This window comes from Biomphalaria glabrata, chromosome 12, assembly GCF_947242115.1.
Source record: "Biomphalaria glabrata chromosome 12, xgBioGlab47.1, whole genome shotgun sequence".
NCBI classification, from domain to species: Eukaryota; Metazoa; Mollusca; class Gastropoda; family Planorbidae; genus Biomphalaria; species Biomphalaria glabrata.
The window spans coordinates 13098575-13116485 of record NC_074722.1 but is presented as its reverse complement, the minus strand read 5'-3'; the positions used below and the strand labels follow the sequence as shown (position 1 = coordinate 13116485).

The following is a 17911-nucleotide window of genomic DNA, read 5'->3' as shown; positions in this document are numbered from 1 at the left end:
GATGAAATGACCGGGGATGAAATGACCAGGGATGAAATGACCAGGGATGAAAAGACCAAGAATGAAAAGACCAAGGATGAAATGACCGGGGATGAAATACCAAGGATGAAAAGACCGGGGATGAAAAGACCAAGGATTAAAAGACCAGGGATGAATTGACCGGGGATGAAATAACCAAGGATGAAATGACAGGGGATAAAAAGACCAAGGATGAAAAGACCAAGTATGAAATGACCAAGGATGAAATGACAGGGGGTGAAATGACCGGGGATGATGTTACCGGAGATGAAATGATTGGGAATGAAAAGACCAAGGATGATGTGATCGGGGATAAAGTGACCGGTGATGAAAAGACCAAGAATGAAAAGACCAAGGATGAAATGACCGGGGATGAAATGACCGGGGATGAAATGACCGGGGATGAAATGACTGGGGATGAAAGACCAAGGATGAAATGACCGGGGATGAAATGACAGGGGATGAAATGACCAGGGATGAAAAGACCAAGGATGAAAAGACCAAGGATGAAATGACAGGGGATGAAAGACCAAGTATAAAAAGACGGGGATGAAATGACCAAGGATTAAATGACAGGGGATAAAAAGACCAAGGATGAAAAGACCAAGGTTGAAAAGACCAAGGATGAAATGACCTGGGATGAAATGACCGGGGATGAAGTTACCGGGGATGAAATGATCAGGAATGAAAAGACCAAAGATGAAGTGACCGGGGATAAAGTGACCGGTTATGAAATGATCGGGAATGAAAAGACCAAGGATGAAAAGACCGGGGATGAAGTGACTGGGGATGAAATGACCTGGGATGAAAAGGCCAAGGATTAAATGACCGGGGATGAAGTGACCGGGAATGAAAAGTCCAAGGATGAAAAGACCAAGGATGAAATGACCGAAGATGAAGTGACCGGTGATGAAATGACCGGTCACCCCATAACCTATAGGTTATATATAATTCTCTTCGTGGTTCAACCATGACGTACACCGCGATGAAAAAGCCATGGAAAGATAACTCTTTTATTTCTAAAAGTCGGACTAGAGTTACCCCCACGTATGTTTTGCAGTGACAATGAGCGAGGCTTAGAAAAGAAAAGAGTGGGGGACGTATGCTACGCTGCGGGTCGGCTCGTAGAATTAGAATACAAATCTTTGTACTTAATATTTGTACTTAAATAAAAAGCTTCAATTTAAGGTACAGCTAATTTTACATATCATTTTAGGGCAGTGGACAAGCTCGTTTTGGAGACACAATTTTTTAGACCACCTGCTAGAACACATGATCATCCAAGTCGATTATATGGCGATCCTGATAAAACAAATATTTCAGTTGTGAGTCACAGACCATATAACATTTGTATTAATGCAGTTCACAAAAGGATTGTTTTTGTTAGAACAAAGATTGCTTTAAATAAATGTAAATAACAAACTTGGCTTTTATAAGACTAAGTATAAATTATAAGACTAAGTATAAATTAGGGAGGTTGTCGTTTCTATGCACAAAAATAGTCCATTTAACAAAAGTTGAACATAAGAGAGCGATTCTTTCATAACATTACAGCGACTTAACATCTCACTGAAATATATATTTCTAGATGTTTCTACATCATCGTCATCATCATCATTGGCCTCCTTCAGTAGTGAAACGACTATGGTTCATATCGAACACTTTTTCATATGGCTGTGGAGCCCTATTTTGGAGAGACACTCCCGTCCACATATATTGCATGTCAAGGTAGCTTTCGCTTTGGTGGTAGAGGAGCTGGCCATTTTCCGTGTGGCACGCTTTTCTTCAAGGGTCGAGGCCCATGTTTTCTCGCTGTCCATAGCTTTCTTGGTCACCGTCTCTCTCCAACTAGTGCGGTCTAAGGCTATGTTTCTACATAGTGATACTTAAATCTACTAACAGATAGGAAACTAATTATATGTCCCCCTTTAGGCGCTTTGCAACTATGGATTATTGGAATTGGTTCTGATCGAAACGTTGTCGCCATTGCATCAGTTACCCACCTCTCTATGCAGCTTAAAAGTAAAAAGTAAAGTTCCCCTTTCAGACCTTGTGGTCTATAGGGCAGATGATGTGAAGGTCACCTGTTTTTATGCAGGTTATGTATCCAGAATATTCGCAAAAGCCAATACAGATTCTGCATTTTGTAATCCATATTAAAAGTTTAAAGAATGATTATTTAAGACATTCTGGATAAATGAATAAATTATTGAGGCCGTACTTCAATAATTAAAAAAGAAACCAACTTAATGAATATTTTAAAAAGAAAATTGACACAGAAATCACAAAACAAATATGCAGAGCAGATTTAATACCTGTCTCAGCTCGATACCTGACGTATTGGCGCTGCCGTTTTGGCTACGCCGTTTTGACGCGAGCCGTTTTGGTGATGGGGACGTTTTGGCGCGAGATATAAATTGACAATCATTTAATAAGCACGTAGCATTTATAACAATGTTTATTTCACTCTACCATAATATTGTATGTATAGTAGGAATTCTAACACCGTTCAGCGAATTGGTTTTTTTTTATTATAAAGGTTTTGCTTATTTTATGAATATAGGCCTATAATAAGTCAGATTCCTAATCACACTTTATGGCATTTTTGGATTTCTTTCCAAAAGACATTTTTAAAAATTTGACATTAGTGTATATATACGAACTAGCTAAGTGTCACACTTTAATATAACAAAAAACTATGTTAACATCTAAAGCTCTATTAGCTGAATGGCGACAATAACTCAACACATAGTAAAGATCAAGACACGGAATGTGGTCAGTACAAACTCTAACGTGAATATACAAATGTAAACAAATTCACGACACGAAGATACTTTAAAAAGATATATTTTGAGAAATAGGGTAGGGTGATTTGGGTGACACATCTCGCATTGACGCAGGTAGAGTTAAACAAATGAAGACAAGACCAGCACCGAGCACTGGTCGTTGGCGTCATGCGTCTGGCCTTGGGACTGGTCATTTAATGTGACACCTATCCCGCCCCCTCTCTTCTGGGAAATTTCACTCCTATGTTAATGTCAACAAATAATGGCATCCATTTGTTGTCTATGATCGTTTCATATTTTTTTTTGTTTTTAATTTTAATGTAAAACCTTTAACCAAAACATTTTTGAAATAAAATAAACACATATACACAAAGCCAAAATTTTTATTCAAGAATATGATGTGAAACACAAACACACATTTACATGCAATAAATGTTAAGTCACATTGATTAATGGACTTGTTATAGTTCACATAAAAAAAAGGTTTTAGGAGCAGATATACAAATAATTACTCAAATAACATATATAATGTACGAAAGCTAATGTTTTTCGCTTTAAAATGTGTTTAAAAATTTATAACAAACAGAATTTTTCACTATTTTATACCGAGACAAACAGAATTTACATATTCTACTCTCCCCCTCCCCCGCTCCCACGAAAAAAAGTCTTAATAACTTAATAATTTTGACAATTTCATGTATGCATACTGTAAGGTATGGATGGCAGCCTGGAGCACTAGCGGATCCAGAACTTTGAAGTGGGGGGGGGCGATTTTTTCCAAACCCTAACCCTAACGCCCAGTAAACCCTAACCCTATGCATAAACGTGCGTACACACACACATACACACACACACACACACATATGCATACATACATATATATATATATATATATATATATATATATATATATATATATATATATATATATATATATATATTAGAATTATAAAAAAGCAGCATTTCTCAACCTTCAGCGAAAAACAAAACAACTGGGGCAGCGCTATAAGGTTCTCTTGTGGGGTTCTTGCTTTTTTTCACTGCAGAAACGCATTCTCCTGACAAGTACAGCTCTTTATTCATCAATGGATTTCGGGGCGAAGCCCCGACGCCAAAAGCGTTTTCTTGCATTCTTCATTGCAGAAGGGCCTTCTCCTGACTTCTACAGCTCATTATTCATCAATGGATTTCGGGGCGAAGACCCGACGCCAAAAGCGTTTTCTTCTTTTTTCACTGCAGAAACGTATTCTCCTGACATCTACAGCTCATTATTCATCAATGGAGATCGAGACTCATTATTCATACTATTAAAAAAGGACCTTTTTAATAATGTTGTACTTGAAAATTATTTTAATATGAATTTATAGGCCCTTAATACATTGCAAATAAAACCGATTTGTTCCTTGAAAAGATAAGATACCCCACATATTTAGATTTTGCCTTTGGGGATCGCCGCCGAAAAAAAAAATATTCAATAAATAGTATTCAATAAGATTTAAGTATAAATTGTGAATTATAGTCCCAAATTTATTTAACTAGAAAAATATCAGATTGAGTAAAGGTTGGTAAAAGGCGACTATGAAAACATTATTTGAGTTTATAACTCATCTCAATCATGGCTCTAATACTGAAAAATTTCGTTTGAATTCTAACTTTTTCAATGCAAAGTCTTACTTAAAATAATTATGATAAATTCATGTGAAATTAAATAAACTCTGTCTGGAAATGGTAGGAGCGGTAGAGTGAAAACGATTAATCCTCGCTCCTTTAATAATTTCTGCTAAAGATTGCATTTGGCATTAACGAATAGGGGTGGGGCGACTCGATATAAGAATTTAATTTATAGTATATATAAATTATGATGGGGGAAATGCGATTGCATGTATCGCCCCTCCCTCCTGGTACAACCCTTTTTCATTTAAATTTACTAATGATACTATTTGAGATTAGAGTGTGGTATGACATAATATACAATGGGTCACATATCAATACGTAGTTTATATTATATAGATATTCAACTAATTTTGTTCACAAACTATGATTCTCCACAAAAATAGGACCGGCCCCCCCCCAGCATTCAGAGGGCTAGAGTGGGGATGGCAGTACATGCAATTGCCCCCCCCACCACCCCACCGAATCGGCCAAAATACCAGAAAGGGAGCGACATAATATAAAATGTATATATTAATTCAACTAATTTTGTTCACAAACTATGATTCTCCACAAAAATAGGACCGCCCCCCCAGCACTCAGGGGGCTATAGTGGGGAGGGCAGTACATGCAATCGCCCCCTCCTTACCCCACCGAATCGGCCAAAATACCAGAAAGGGAGCGACATAATATAAAATGTATATATTAATTCAACTAATTTTGTTCACAAACTATGATTTCTCCATAAAAACGGACCCCCCCCCCACTCAAAGGGTTTAGGTGGGAAGGGCAGTAGAGGTATTCGCCCCTCCCCCCCGCCCACCACCAATCGGCAAACAGGGAACGACATAATATAAAGATCGGTTAAAAAATCAATAACAAGTCTACACTATATAGATATTACATTGATTCTATTAGCAAGCTTTGATTTCTACAAAAAAATTGGACCGCCTTCCTCACTCGAAAGTGTATGGGGGGGGGGATTGATACCATCGCCCCCTCCCGACCCCACCAATCGGCCAACATACTAGAGGGGGGGCGAAATAATCTAAAAATAGGTTGAAATATAAATAATTAGTATTTATTTTTAACATAAGTAATAAATTCGTATACAAATTGTGTAAATTCTATAATAAAATTCGCCCGCTTCCCCACTCCGGGGGGGGGGGGGAGTCGGCCGAGTGGGGGAGGCGATCGCCCCTAACGCCCCCCCCCCCCTGGATCCGCCAGTGGCCTGGAGTTGTGTAATATTAGAGATTTAACAATAATTAAATAACAAACTTAAATACTAAAAATAGCAGACACAAACTGTACGTGAATATATGTCTTAACACAAACACTCATGCAAAACATAGATATGCAGAATTCCTTTTAAAGAAATAATACAATAAATGTACATAATGTATTTCGCGCCAAAACGGCGGCGCCAAAACGTCCTACTTCGGTCTCAGCTATGTCTCGCATTTGAATAATTCTCTAATCGTTTGTCACAAAAAGTGGTGCATTTTGTCTAATTAATATAGACAATTTTAAATTTTGATTTCGTTAAGGCAGAAAACCTATGACGTATTCAAGATGCTAGTTTTCTAAAAAGTACCTCATCGTATTGGATTTAAAAAATAAATTTTAATTATTTTACTAAAAAAACAAACAAACAAAGTGAGTTAGAAAAAAATCCTTGAAATTGAGCAAGTATCCAAATACTAAATATACTAGAAATAGGATTGTACACTATGTACCTCATATCGAATAAAGTACTATTATTATTAACTCAGATTCTTGTGTACTTTTCATAAAAATAAATAAGTATTTTTATTATAAAAAAACATGGTCACGTCAAAATAGAGAAAGTTATGTCTGGTCAAGAAATCAAAGATCTTAGAGGTGAGGGACATTATAACGATGTGTTTATGCAAGGAATTAGGAATGGTCTTAAAATATTGAATTAATTATTATTTTTTTTTTGTACACTGTTTTTCTCATAGTCTTAATTTTTAGAAGAAAAAAAAAGAATGCGCATTTTTTAAATTTGCAATTAGCAAGCCATACCACTCGAGGCTGCACTAAAGATTTGTAGACTTAACGTTAAGCTAGCAAGTATAAATCTTTAATTTTTTAAAAATCTCATTGAATTAGGTAGGTCATTAGTGTAAATAGTAGTGGGCCTAATATCTTTTTTGTTTGTTTAATTTTTTTAGAATTTCGTGACCAATTTAGCGATTTCAAGGGGATGCCCTAAAGAGAAACTACTATTTACAGTTTCTCCACTTAGCAGGTGTTTCCAACAAGCTTCTACTTCTCCAGATTCAATATATCTTTATGTGTACGCAACACGTTTCTCAGAAGTAAGTACAGAATTGTTTGTATATGTGTGTGATACACCTGACTGAAGCCTCCCACAATAATTACAGCTAAGATTGAAACTAAGCTCTGTCGCTCATACAAATTCCTCATATCGATGTTTTATTAAAATTTTATATTTAACATAAAACAAGAAATCTATTAAAATGCATCTTTTAAAAGACACTATATAGTGTTTAAAAAAATAACTATAATTAAAATTTGCTCGTTTTAAAAACGCTCGTTAAGAAATGTACCCTTGAGAAAATCATGGAGTAAAAGAAACTGCTTAGGTAAGTTATTTAATTGGTCCGTCAAGCGCAGTCAGAACATTAAAATGGTCCCTGTGCAAGACTAAATCTGAGGAGCACTTGGAAAGTCTGGAGACTTTTACTTAACTTAGAGGCCTCAAGTATTGTTCGCACAGCTGTCCAGTTATTGTCACATTGCGGGGGCTCGGTCTCTTCTCTTCACTCTTCACTTCTTTCAGCAAGTCCGAGCCTACAGATTGGGTTTAGGCATTCTTGTCAGAGATAAGCATATGAACCACATTCCTGCAGTCTCTAAGCAGGCCTAAAAAAAAGCAAAATAGCCTGCGATAGGGCTGCGCCATATGGTGCAATGTTTTCATGACCTTATGAATGATAAGCCATGCTCACTACGGTCACTAAAACTACACTATGCTGTTTATAATAGCGAGTTGAACAAATACAGGCAGCACTCCAAGCAGACATCCACACTATTTCTTCATTCTGTGGCAAATGGCAGAGTCAGAGAAAAGGTGCCAAAAATATCTGGTTCTTGTTAAGTCTACGGATCGACATGGGCTGCAACTGAACTGCAAAAATACGCCCTACATAGAAATTAGGCAATGCACTATGCACTTGCTCATTCAAGACCTTGAAACAAGTTGATGCATTATGGACAATGCTGTTATATTATCATGAATCATACAAATCTTTTGGACCTGATGGTATTCCATCTAGATTGCTTAAAGAAGAAATTTGATAAAGTTCATCATCATAGCTTGCTTAAATAAATTAAAATGCTTTGTTCATTACGTCAATAAATTAAGAATTTCCTAATTGGCCAAAACGACCTTCGCGCCAAAACGGCGTCGCCAAAACGTCCTGCTTCGATATTTCAAGACTTTTTTTTTTTTGCGCGCTGGCCATGATGTTGTTAGAAACCTCAAGGTCTAACGGCCTTAAAATTAAATTAGTTTCGTATTTTTAAAAAAGTAGTTTCCCCTATAACACCTTGTGACCTATGGGGCTGAAGATGCAAAGTTCATCTGTTTCTGTGGCCCACTGTTAACGAGGGTTTTATGATGCCAGCACAACAAACAACCGCCTTTAATTTCTCCCAACTGATGTCCGGTACCCATTAGAGCTCGGTGGACTCAGAGGCACCAAAAGAGCCAGAAATTAACATTTTCAGTTTTTATTAGCATTTCCGGTTTGGAAGACAAGAGCTTTCTTTTATCGTGCGCGTTTTTAATGTTTTCATTACTTTTAATTTTGATTTTAATTACACACAACTCAAAAGGCGCATGACAAAGGAAGCTTTTCCCGGCGTCGCATGATAACATAAGTTAGGAAAGTTATATTTATTTGCCTTTAAAAAATGTTCAACAACGTAAATGACTTTTCGTGGAGGCCGCAGCGTACCCTTCTCTGCAATGCTGTGACTCTGTGACTAACTCTGCGACTAACTCACATGTTTGAAAAATCACTGCCTCGTGATGGCCGTAATTGGTAGGATAATAATACTTAGGATTTGACCCACAGACAGCTCATGTCATGCTTAATGTGGTCACATATTTATCTAAGTCAAGCTCAATAAGAAATACTTCAACTAAATAAAGGGTGTTGTTCATAGTACCTCCCAAAAGTCAGTATTACAAAGATTAGGAATGGAACTGTGGATTTACATAACTAACGCACGAGGCAATACAAATGTGAAGAGAAAGTAAAAGTCGAGGTAACAGAGAATGGACTGGGTCTTGCTATGTTTTTCCGTTAGTTTTGTTTTTGCTGGAATGGTTGTGATTTTTGTGAAACTAACGTTTTTATATTCTTTTTTTTTTTATTTTATAACATGAATAATCATCTATTTACATTTTTTCTTTTCTAGTTCTGTCCATTCTTAGCTAAGGGAATTCAAGTACAAAGACTTAGTGACGGCGGTCCTTATGTAACTGGAAGAGTACTTGAAAATCATCCTATGCCATTTTACGGAGATTTTATATATTACTATGAAGATGATGTCAGTCTTAAAGCAAAGGTAACTATCGTAAATATACAGCGCACATTTGCTTTAAATTTATCTAAAACTGAACAAATAAAACTCATTGATTTCATGTGACTGACATTTTGTCCGGCGGAGCTGTCATCATTGACAGGAAAAGGTCACTGGCACCAAAACCTATTATCTTCGAGGACGATAGGCCGGTAAGAATACTATGAGCTAAAGCACAATTTCTCAGTCAAGCACAATTCTGAATCAATGAAAAAAAGAGTTAATCAATTGAAGCAATTTTTTTTTGATTTATACAAAAACAGAAAGGTGTATTTAGCTGTATGAAAATAAGCCTTCTCATGTTGTGCTTCTTCAAAAGTCTTGCTCTTCTCCGAGTCATTGGTCCAAGACATGTTGAATAAGTCTCAGTAACATAGAACTAAAGCCTTTCCTCGGAAAGGAGCAAGGGCAATGCCCAGCATTTATAATCAGCCGTATGGCAATTTTTAGGAAGCTTTACAATCACTCCTTCTTGCCATTGTAAGACAAGACGGACAAACAATAAGGGTAGCTACTTTTTTTCCAATAAGAGTCCCCCTTAATATATTATTTAAGTTCCTGTTAAAACAGCGGTTCTCAACCTCTCAACCTTTTTAGCTCCGCGACCCCTAATACAATTTTTTATTAGGAGGCGACCCCCAAACATAATATTTTGTTTGTCGTAGGTCTAGGTAAAGTGAAAGCGCGTACAGCGCTTGGCATCTGAACCGGGAGTCCCGGTTCGAATCCTGGTGATGACTGGGTTTTTCAATTTCGAGATCTTTGGGCGCCTTTGAGTCCACCCAGCTCTAATGGGTACCTGACATTAGTTGGGGAAAAGTAAAGGCGGTTGTTCGTTATGCTGTCCACATGACACCCTCGTAAAACCGTATGTATAGAACTAATATCTAATGATGTTAACTTAATGGTTAGAAACGTATCATATTTATTAAGTGTAAAATAAATTAGTGCTTTAATTTTTTTAAAGCAGATTTTATTATCATTTTTTTTAAAACTTTTATTGCGTGTTTATAATGTGTTGCATAAATATTTTACAATTTTAAAAGTATTACTAATAATGGAAAAATATGCGACAGTATTTTCAAACACGCTAAAGTTAGTGCAAAAGTTGAGCTTGTTTTATTTCACTAGATTAGGAATTTAAATCACAATTTTATTCCTGTATTTAAACTTGATAAACAGGCAGAAAAAAACATGTTTCACAAAGATACAGTGTTGGAAATGGAAGAGGAAGTGTCGAATAAATCTCATACAGAACAGAATGACTTCAAACACTTGATCCAGAATTGTGTCACTGACATTGAAGAGAAATATTTAGATGCATTGCTATTGGCGTTGCGAATATATGTCAGTGAATCATACAATGAGTTACAATGGATTCTAATGGTGACACTATTGCAGACTCCTTGGCCCACCAGAGAGGGCAAATTCCACCAACTGAACAGGCTGTACGTTTTCATCATGCCCTAGCTATAATTCAAAAACAGAAATGGAAAAGTGGTTTGAGTGCTGGGACAAGTCCCAAAAAGCCCGTGGAGTCTGGGAACGCATGAAACTCCTGACCGCACATCCCCACTGTCCTGTTGGCTCATTGTTGACAGACAATAACAATCAATACACACACACATACAAACACATTGGCTCCTTTCTCATTATGATACTATACTTTTCATTCATCTTTTTTCATTTATAAAGTCATTCACACACGTGACACCATGTAAAAAAAACTCTAGACATTTACAATGGATACAATCTGTTTGTATAAGTCCACTAAAACTACGGCATTGTTTAAATCAATAGGTTGACTATGTGAAGCAAAAAGGTCTTGGGGGCATCATGCTTTGGGATATATGGAACGATGATTTTAATGCAACTTGTAGACGTGGACCCTATCCAATCTTACGTGCTATCCGCAGTGAATGCTGGTAAAGTGTAAGCTAGTAATCTATTCCTTTATGTGCAGTGCATCGTTGTTTTTTTTTTTGTTTTTGAAGTCTATTTGTCTCTTTATTTTTTGAAGTCTATTTGTCTCTTTATTTTTTGAAGTCTATTTGTCTCTCTATTTTTTGAAGTTTATTTGTCTCTCTATTTTTTGAAGTTTATTTGTCTCTTTATTTTTTGAAGTCTATTTGTCTCTTTAATTTTTTTTAAGTCTATTTGTCTCTCTATTTTTTGAAGTTTATTTGTCTCTTTTTTTTTTTTAGTCTATTTGTATCTTTATTTATTTTTTTTTTTGAAGTCTATGTGTCTCTCTCTTTTTTTAAAGTCTTTTTGTCTTTTTATTTTTTGAAGTCTATTTGTCTCTATTTTTTTTAAAGTCTTTTTGTCTCTCTATTTTTTTAAATCTTTTTGTCTCTTTATTTTTTTTGAAGTCTATTTGTCTCTTTTTTTTTTAAATCTATTTGTCTCTTTATTTTTTAAAGTCTATTGGTCTCTTTTTTTTAAAATTATTTGTCTCTTTATTATTTGAAGTCTATTTGTCTCTTAATTATTTTGAAGTCTATGTTTCTCTTAATTTTTTGAAGTCTTTTTGTCTCTTTATTTTTTTTGAAGTCTATGTGTCTCTTTATTTTTTTGAAGTCTATTTGTCTCTTTATTTTTTGAAGTCTATTTGTCTCTTTATTTTTTGAAGTCTATTTGTCTCTTTATTTTTTGAAGTCTATTTGTCTCTCTATTTTTTGAAGTTTATTTGTCTCTTTTTTTTTTTTAGTCTATTTGTATCTTTATTTATTTTTTTTTGAAGTCTATGTGTCTCTCTCTTTTTTTAAAGTCTTTTTGTCTTTTTATTTTTTGAAGTCTATTTGTCTCTATTTTTTTTAAAGTCTTTTTGTCTCTCTATTTTTTAAAATCTTTTTGTCTCTTTATTTTTTTTGAAGGCTATGTGTCTCTTTATTTTTTTGAAGTCTATTTGTCTCTTTATTTTTTGAAGTCTATTTGTCTCTTTATTTTTTTGAAGTCTATTTGTCTGTTGTTTTTTTTTTAAGTCTATGTGTCTCTTTATTTTTTTGAAGTCTATTTGTCTCTTTATTTTTTGAAGTCTATTTGTCTCTTTATTTTTTGAAGTCTATTTGTCTCTCTATTTTTTGAAGTTTATTTGTCTCTCTATTTTTTGAAGTTTATTTGTCTCTTTATTTTTTGAAGTCTATTTGTCTCTTTAATTTTTTTTAAGTCTATTTGTCTCTCTATTTTTTGAAGTTTATTTGTCTCTTTTTTTTTTTTAGTCTATTTGTATCTTTATTTATTTTTTTTTTGAAGTCTATGTGTCTCTCTCTTTTTTTAAAGTCTTTTTGTCTTTTTATTTTTTGAAGTCTATTTGTCTCTATTTTTTTTAAAGTCTTTTTGTCTCTCTATTTTTTTAAATCTTTTTGTCTCTTTATTTTTTTTTGAAGTCTATTTGTCTCTTTTTTTTTTAAATCTATTTGTCTCTTTATTTTTTGAAGTCTATTTGTCTCTTTTTTTTTAAATTATTTGTCTCTTTATTATTTGAAGTCTATTTGTCTCTTAATTATTTTGAAGTCTATGTTTCTCTTAATTTTTTGAAGTCTTTTTGTCTCTTTATTTTTTTTGAAGTCTATGTGTCTCTTTATTTTTTTGAAGTCTATTTGTCTCTTTATTTTTTGAAGTCTATTTGTCTCTTTATTTTTTGAAGTCTATTTGTCTCTTTATTTTTTGAAGTCTATTTGTCTCTCTATTTTTTGAAGTTTATTTGTCTCTTTTTTTTTTTTAGTCTATTTGTATCTTTATTTATTTTTTTTTGAAGTCTATGTGTCTCTCTCTTTTTTTAAAGTCTTTTTGTCTTTTTATTTTTTGAAGTCTATTTGTCTCTATTTTTTTAAAGTCTTTTTGTCTCTCTATTTTTTAAAATCTTTTTGTCTCTTTATTTTTTTTGAAGGCTATGTGTCTCTTTATTTTTTTGAAGTCTATTTGTCTCTTTATTTTTTGAAGTCTATTTGTCTCTTTATTTTTTTGAAGTCTATTTGTCTCTTTATTTTTTGAAGTCTATTTGTCTGTTTTTTTTTTTTTAAGTCTATGTGTCTCTTTATTTTTTTGAAGTCTATGTGTCTCTTTATTTTTTTGAAGTCTATTTGTCTCTTTATTTTTTTGAAGTCTATTTGTCTCTTTATTTTTTTAAGTCTATGTGTCTCTTTATTTTTTTGAAGTCTATTTGTCTCTTTATTTTTTTGAAGTCTATTTGTCTTTTTATTTTTTTTGAAGTCTATGTGTCTCTTTATTTTTTTAGAAGTCTATTTGTCTCTTTATTTCTCTTCCTCCTGCTCACGCATTAGCTCTCTCTCTCTTTTTCTCTCGCTTTCCATCTTTCTCTCTTTCTTTTTCTTCTTTGTTCTCGCTCGCTCTCTTTCTCTAAGCATTCTATAGTCATTGTAAAATGTTAATTTTATCAATAAATGACATGTGAAAGAAAATGTATATGATCATGACAAATACAACTACTAAGACTTAATCTCTTTTATTTGTAGCATTTTGGTTTTAGGATTGCAAAAGTAAATTCAATTTATCGGTTAAAAAAAAATACGTAAATAGTTTTTTTTTTGTTTCAGAAATATTTACATGTCGTTCGCCATTGAAAAACAAAAAGTTCCAATTCCTTTTTACATTTTTAGAAAGCCAACATTTTTATTGAGCCCCAAAAGAGTAATTTCATCTTACTAATGTTGTTTCTTTTTAAATGTCTCTAGGTAAAATACTGTTGATTTGCTAGAAATTCGCTACAAAATGTTGATGGAATAAAAATTCTAAAAAGGCGAACCTGATTCAAAGCTATAAGAAATTGAACTTCAAAATTATAAATTGTTTTCGCATTTATTTCTACCAATATTTTTAGTTCACCATGTGTTTTCATCGACAAACTTTTCACACTATTTCTAATATCGGTCAATCAAATGTTGGCTTCAGATAAAATACAAATATTGACCAATTGATATTATTCTTTCAGGCTATATGCTAGTAACTATACAGTAACAATATATTAGCTATCGACATGTCAATTAATTCTAATTAAACAAATGTAAAGTAATACACAAATGCATAATACTTAAGGTAAAACAAAAACTATAACAAGCAAAATACAAAAATACTCTAAAAACAAATTTATATTAATTAGTTTAGTAAAGCAGAAACTCTTAAGCCTCAGTAAAATCCAGATATGATACGTAACATTTAGCATACTCACAACATGGCAGTATGAGAGTCAATTGCTGGTAGAATACTACCACAGATAAAAAGAAAACGCTATTACAAAAATTAAGTAATGCGGATAGGATAATATTAAAACTTTACAACAATATAATACAAAAATTACCAGGTTCAATCTTCAAAAGGACGAAATTCTGGTCTTCACCACATGTTTATATAACGACAGAACCTCAAATGGAGCGCCACATAGGCTTATCCACATAAGTATAGATTGATTCAGACGGAATAATGCCACTTTTAACATAGGTAATACTGTTTAAAACAACAAAAACAAATTAATATATAAACATATAAAAAAATTGTAAATGAGCAGTTTGGGGGAATCAATTTAATTTTCATATCCAACCAGTTAAGTATGCCTAAAGATTGATTATTAGCATTATTAATTATTTAATTAACTGAAATAATGTTAATGAATAATTTTTTTGTTTTAAACTCCTAAATTTTAACAAAGAGACTTACATATATTGTCACCCACTGATTTAAATACACTATGAAACTTATTTAACTTCTAGATCTAGATCAAACAACTTATTTGTCTGTTTATTACTATTAGACTTTGAACTAAATAAACTTTAAAAGAAGATTAAGTTTGTATGGTAGTGAAAAGTTAGTTTACAATCGTTACAAAGAAGAAACACAAATTTACATTGATTTTTCCTAGAAACTTAAATAGTCTTTTGGATTTAAAAAATAGGAAGAATAATTTTTAACGATGTACCTTATACACGACACCACAAATTAAAAACATAATTAAGTATACGGCAACACCATAAGCTATTATTTCCAATAAGGTTGGCTCTATCATTAAAAAAAAACATTAACATTAAGCATATATAAATTGAGGCTAACATTAAATCTCCAACCAACGACCCGTGCAAAGTAACAACAATAAAAACAATAAAAGGAAAAGAACATTACAAGGACAAATATCAACCTCAAAATCATAATAATAAAGCCCCTTAGGTCAAGATACTATAGATGTACATTCAGTATATGGCAAGTAATCTATATCAATGGATTTTACCAATACACTAAAGGGCATAACATACCTACAGGTATAAAACTATTAGTATAGAAGCAGCTCTGAAAACTCAATAAAATACATTTATAATGCATCGTAAATAATTTACATCTAAAAAAACTATTAGCATTAAAGCTAATAACTGGAAGATTACTACCAGGGCCGGACTGAAGGAATGGCAGGCGGGGATACAGCCCCGGAGACTTCACAAAAAAGAGGACACCACAAAAGATATTAAAATATATACAAAATTTCAAAGGGTCAAAAAATTTTTTTGGTTCTAACTTTTTTTCACATTTGGCTGAAATGTAATTGCAAAAATGTGGTGATTAAGAAGTGTACGCTTCTAGCATGCTCGGAATAAGTCAATACAGCTCCGGATTTACGACAGTGCGTCTAACAAGGGCTTTAACTTCCACAAAAGTAAAAAAAATAAACATTTTTTAAAACTAAAATACATATATTTAATTTTTGTTGTGAAAGAAAAGTAAGATTAAATATACAACAGCCCAAATTTTTACTTGTATATATATTATATATTATAATTTTATATAGCGCTACTTTCATGCTTATAGCATGCTCAGAGCGCCTTTGGTCCAATCTCATTTGTGGACCATTGGGGGGGGGTATCTAGGAGTTGGTTTTCCGTGCTGCCTTTAGGCGCTCAGTAAACACAGCTCTGCCCGAGTCGGGTGTCGAACCTCGAGCCACCTTCTAGGTAGCCAAGCCAAGCCAAGTTCAAGTGCACTTGGCCTCTTGACCACGCTTTTAGATATAGTCATTCGAAAATACACTCTTGTTGTTAATTAATGTAAGTTAACTTACGTTTTCATTAGTGTTCATGTTGAACTATCGTTGTTCAGTTGAATGACATGTATTCAATGTTCAGTAAGCCATAGTACTAAAGGCCATTGCTATTTGATTTGGTTTATACTGTCGAGGTGGGAAACCAGGGAGTGGGGGAGTGTCGGGTCGGCTTCCAGCTCGTTGACATAAGTTCCTTGACTCCCTGGTTTCCCACCTCGACAGTATAAACCAAATCAAATAGCAATGGCCTTTAGTACTATGGCTTACTGAACATTGAATACATGTCATTCAACTGAACAACGATAGTTCAACATGAACACTTATGAAAACGTAAGTTAACTTACATTAATTAACAACAAGAGTGTATGTTCAACCATTTAATTAATGAATGAATATTAGATTCAAGACATAAATTTTGAATAAATATCAATAGTATTTCAAAGCAAACACAAGCCATATTATTAAAATGAGTTAAAACACACCTTATAAACAATGCACCGCTCGAATTGGCCACATAATGGCCACAATCCAATGATTAAGGTGGTAGCCAAGTTACGCATCCCACCGAGCAAGCTTGACGCTTACAGAGTCCTAAGCCTGCGTCCCTAAAAAAGAAACGCATTCCTTGAGATAGCCATTCACAGGTTCATATGACCAACGAATTTAGAGCTACCCCACGAAGAATAAAGTAACATAAACTAACTTACTCAATACTGGGGACAGAAAACACCAAAAGACAACTCCATGAAAAGATCCGCCATCAGCACAACCACAACACAGGCAAAGAAGCAATGACATCAACAAAGTGCGACCTTAGGAACTAGAGCGCACAAACCATTATGGTGCACAAAAGAGAAACCTCACACAAGACGCAACTCTAGATACACAGACAGGGAGGAGAACAAGTAATCTACTCTCTATTCACCCATCACTAAATAGCAGGGCCGGACTTAACCATTGTGGGGCCCTATGCTAAACGGAATTCGCGTGGCACAGTTTGAAAAGGGATACTGATTATATGTGAAAATTAAGAGTTTATATTAGAAAGTACATTCGTCTATGCATTTTATTCATTCTTTACTACCTACAGAATTACTTAACTAGCCTTGCATGTAGCAAAGTCATACAGTACATCATAAAAAAATCTATTTCCTGCATAGATCACGCTCAATAGCAGGAATTACCAAATTTTTCAATCTATTTACGAGTATTTTTGACCTCAAGTAATTCTTCATTTGTTTGAGGTGCGAGAAGCTTCTTTCACCAGATTCCAAAATTACGGAATAATGCCGTTTTTTTTTTTTATCGCGCTTAGGATTGGTGTTTTCCATATTGAATGGCACCCAATAATGACAATTCTGTCTATATTTCAGGAAATTTTTTTGAGTTTTCAAATGATTTTAATAATTTCCGGAGATTTTCAGCACTTTTTCGTGTATTTTGCAATTTCATGAGATTTCCAGGACCTCCTGGTAAATCATGCGGTCGCGGTTATAAAATGGTTTAATTTAATAATTTACACAATAAATTAGCGCGGGTCCTATGAAAGTGTGGGGCGCACTGCGGTCGCATAGGTTACAGTGGCCTATTGCCGGCCCTGCAAAATAGCGGCGTGTCTTACGCCTTAGGTTGACTATACATATATATATAATTCTCTTCATAGCTTAACAGTTTGGACAAAAAAAAGTAAAGGAAAGATCCCTCTTTTATATATGTTGGACTAGAGTTACCCCACGTAACTTTAGCGGCGAAAACAAAGTGGGAGAACAAG

General features: G+C 33.9%; 1 protein-coding gene across 1 annotated transcript in view; it reads left to right on the top strand.

Annotated features, from left to right (window-relative positions):
- Positions 1–14027, top strand: part of LOC106063955 (chitotriosidase-1-like) — a 34187-nt gene extending 20160 nt beyond the window's left edge. Inside the window, exons 6-10 of the mRNA XM_056007227.1 lie at positions 1235–1343; positions 6653–6799; positions 8931–9080; positions 10896–11020; positions 13793–14027. Of these exons, the coding sequence (XP_055863202.1) occupies positions 1235–1343; positions 6653–6799; positions 8931–9080; positions 10896–11020; positions 13793–13796 (535 nt within the window). The 3' untranslated portion in view covers positions 13797–14027. The remainder of the gene's footprint in view (positions 1–1234; positions 1344–6652; positions 6800–8930; positions 9081–10895; positions 11021–13792) is intronic.
- Positions 14028–17911: the final 3884 nt, after the last annotated feature.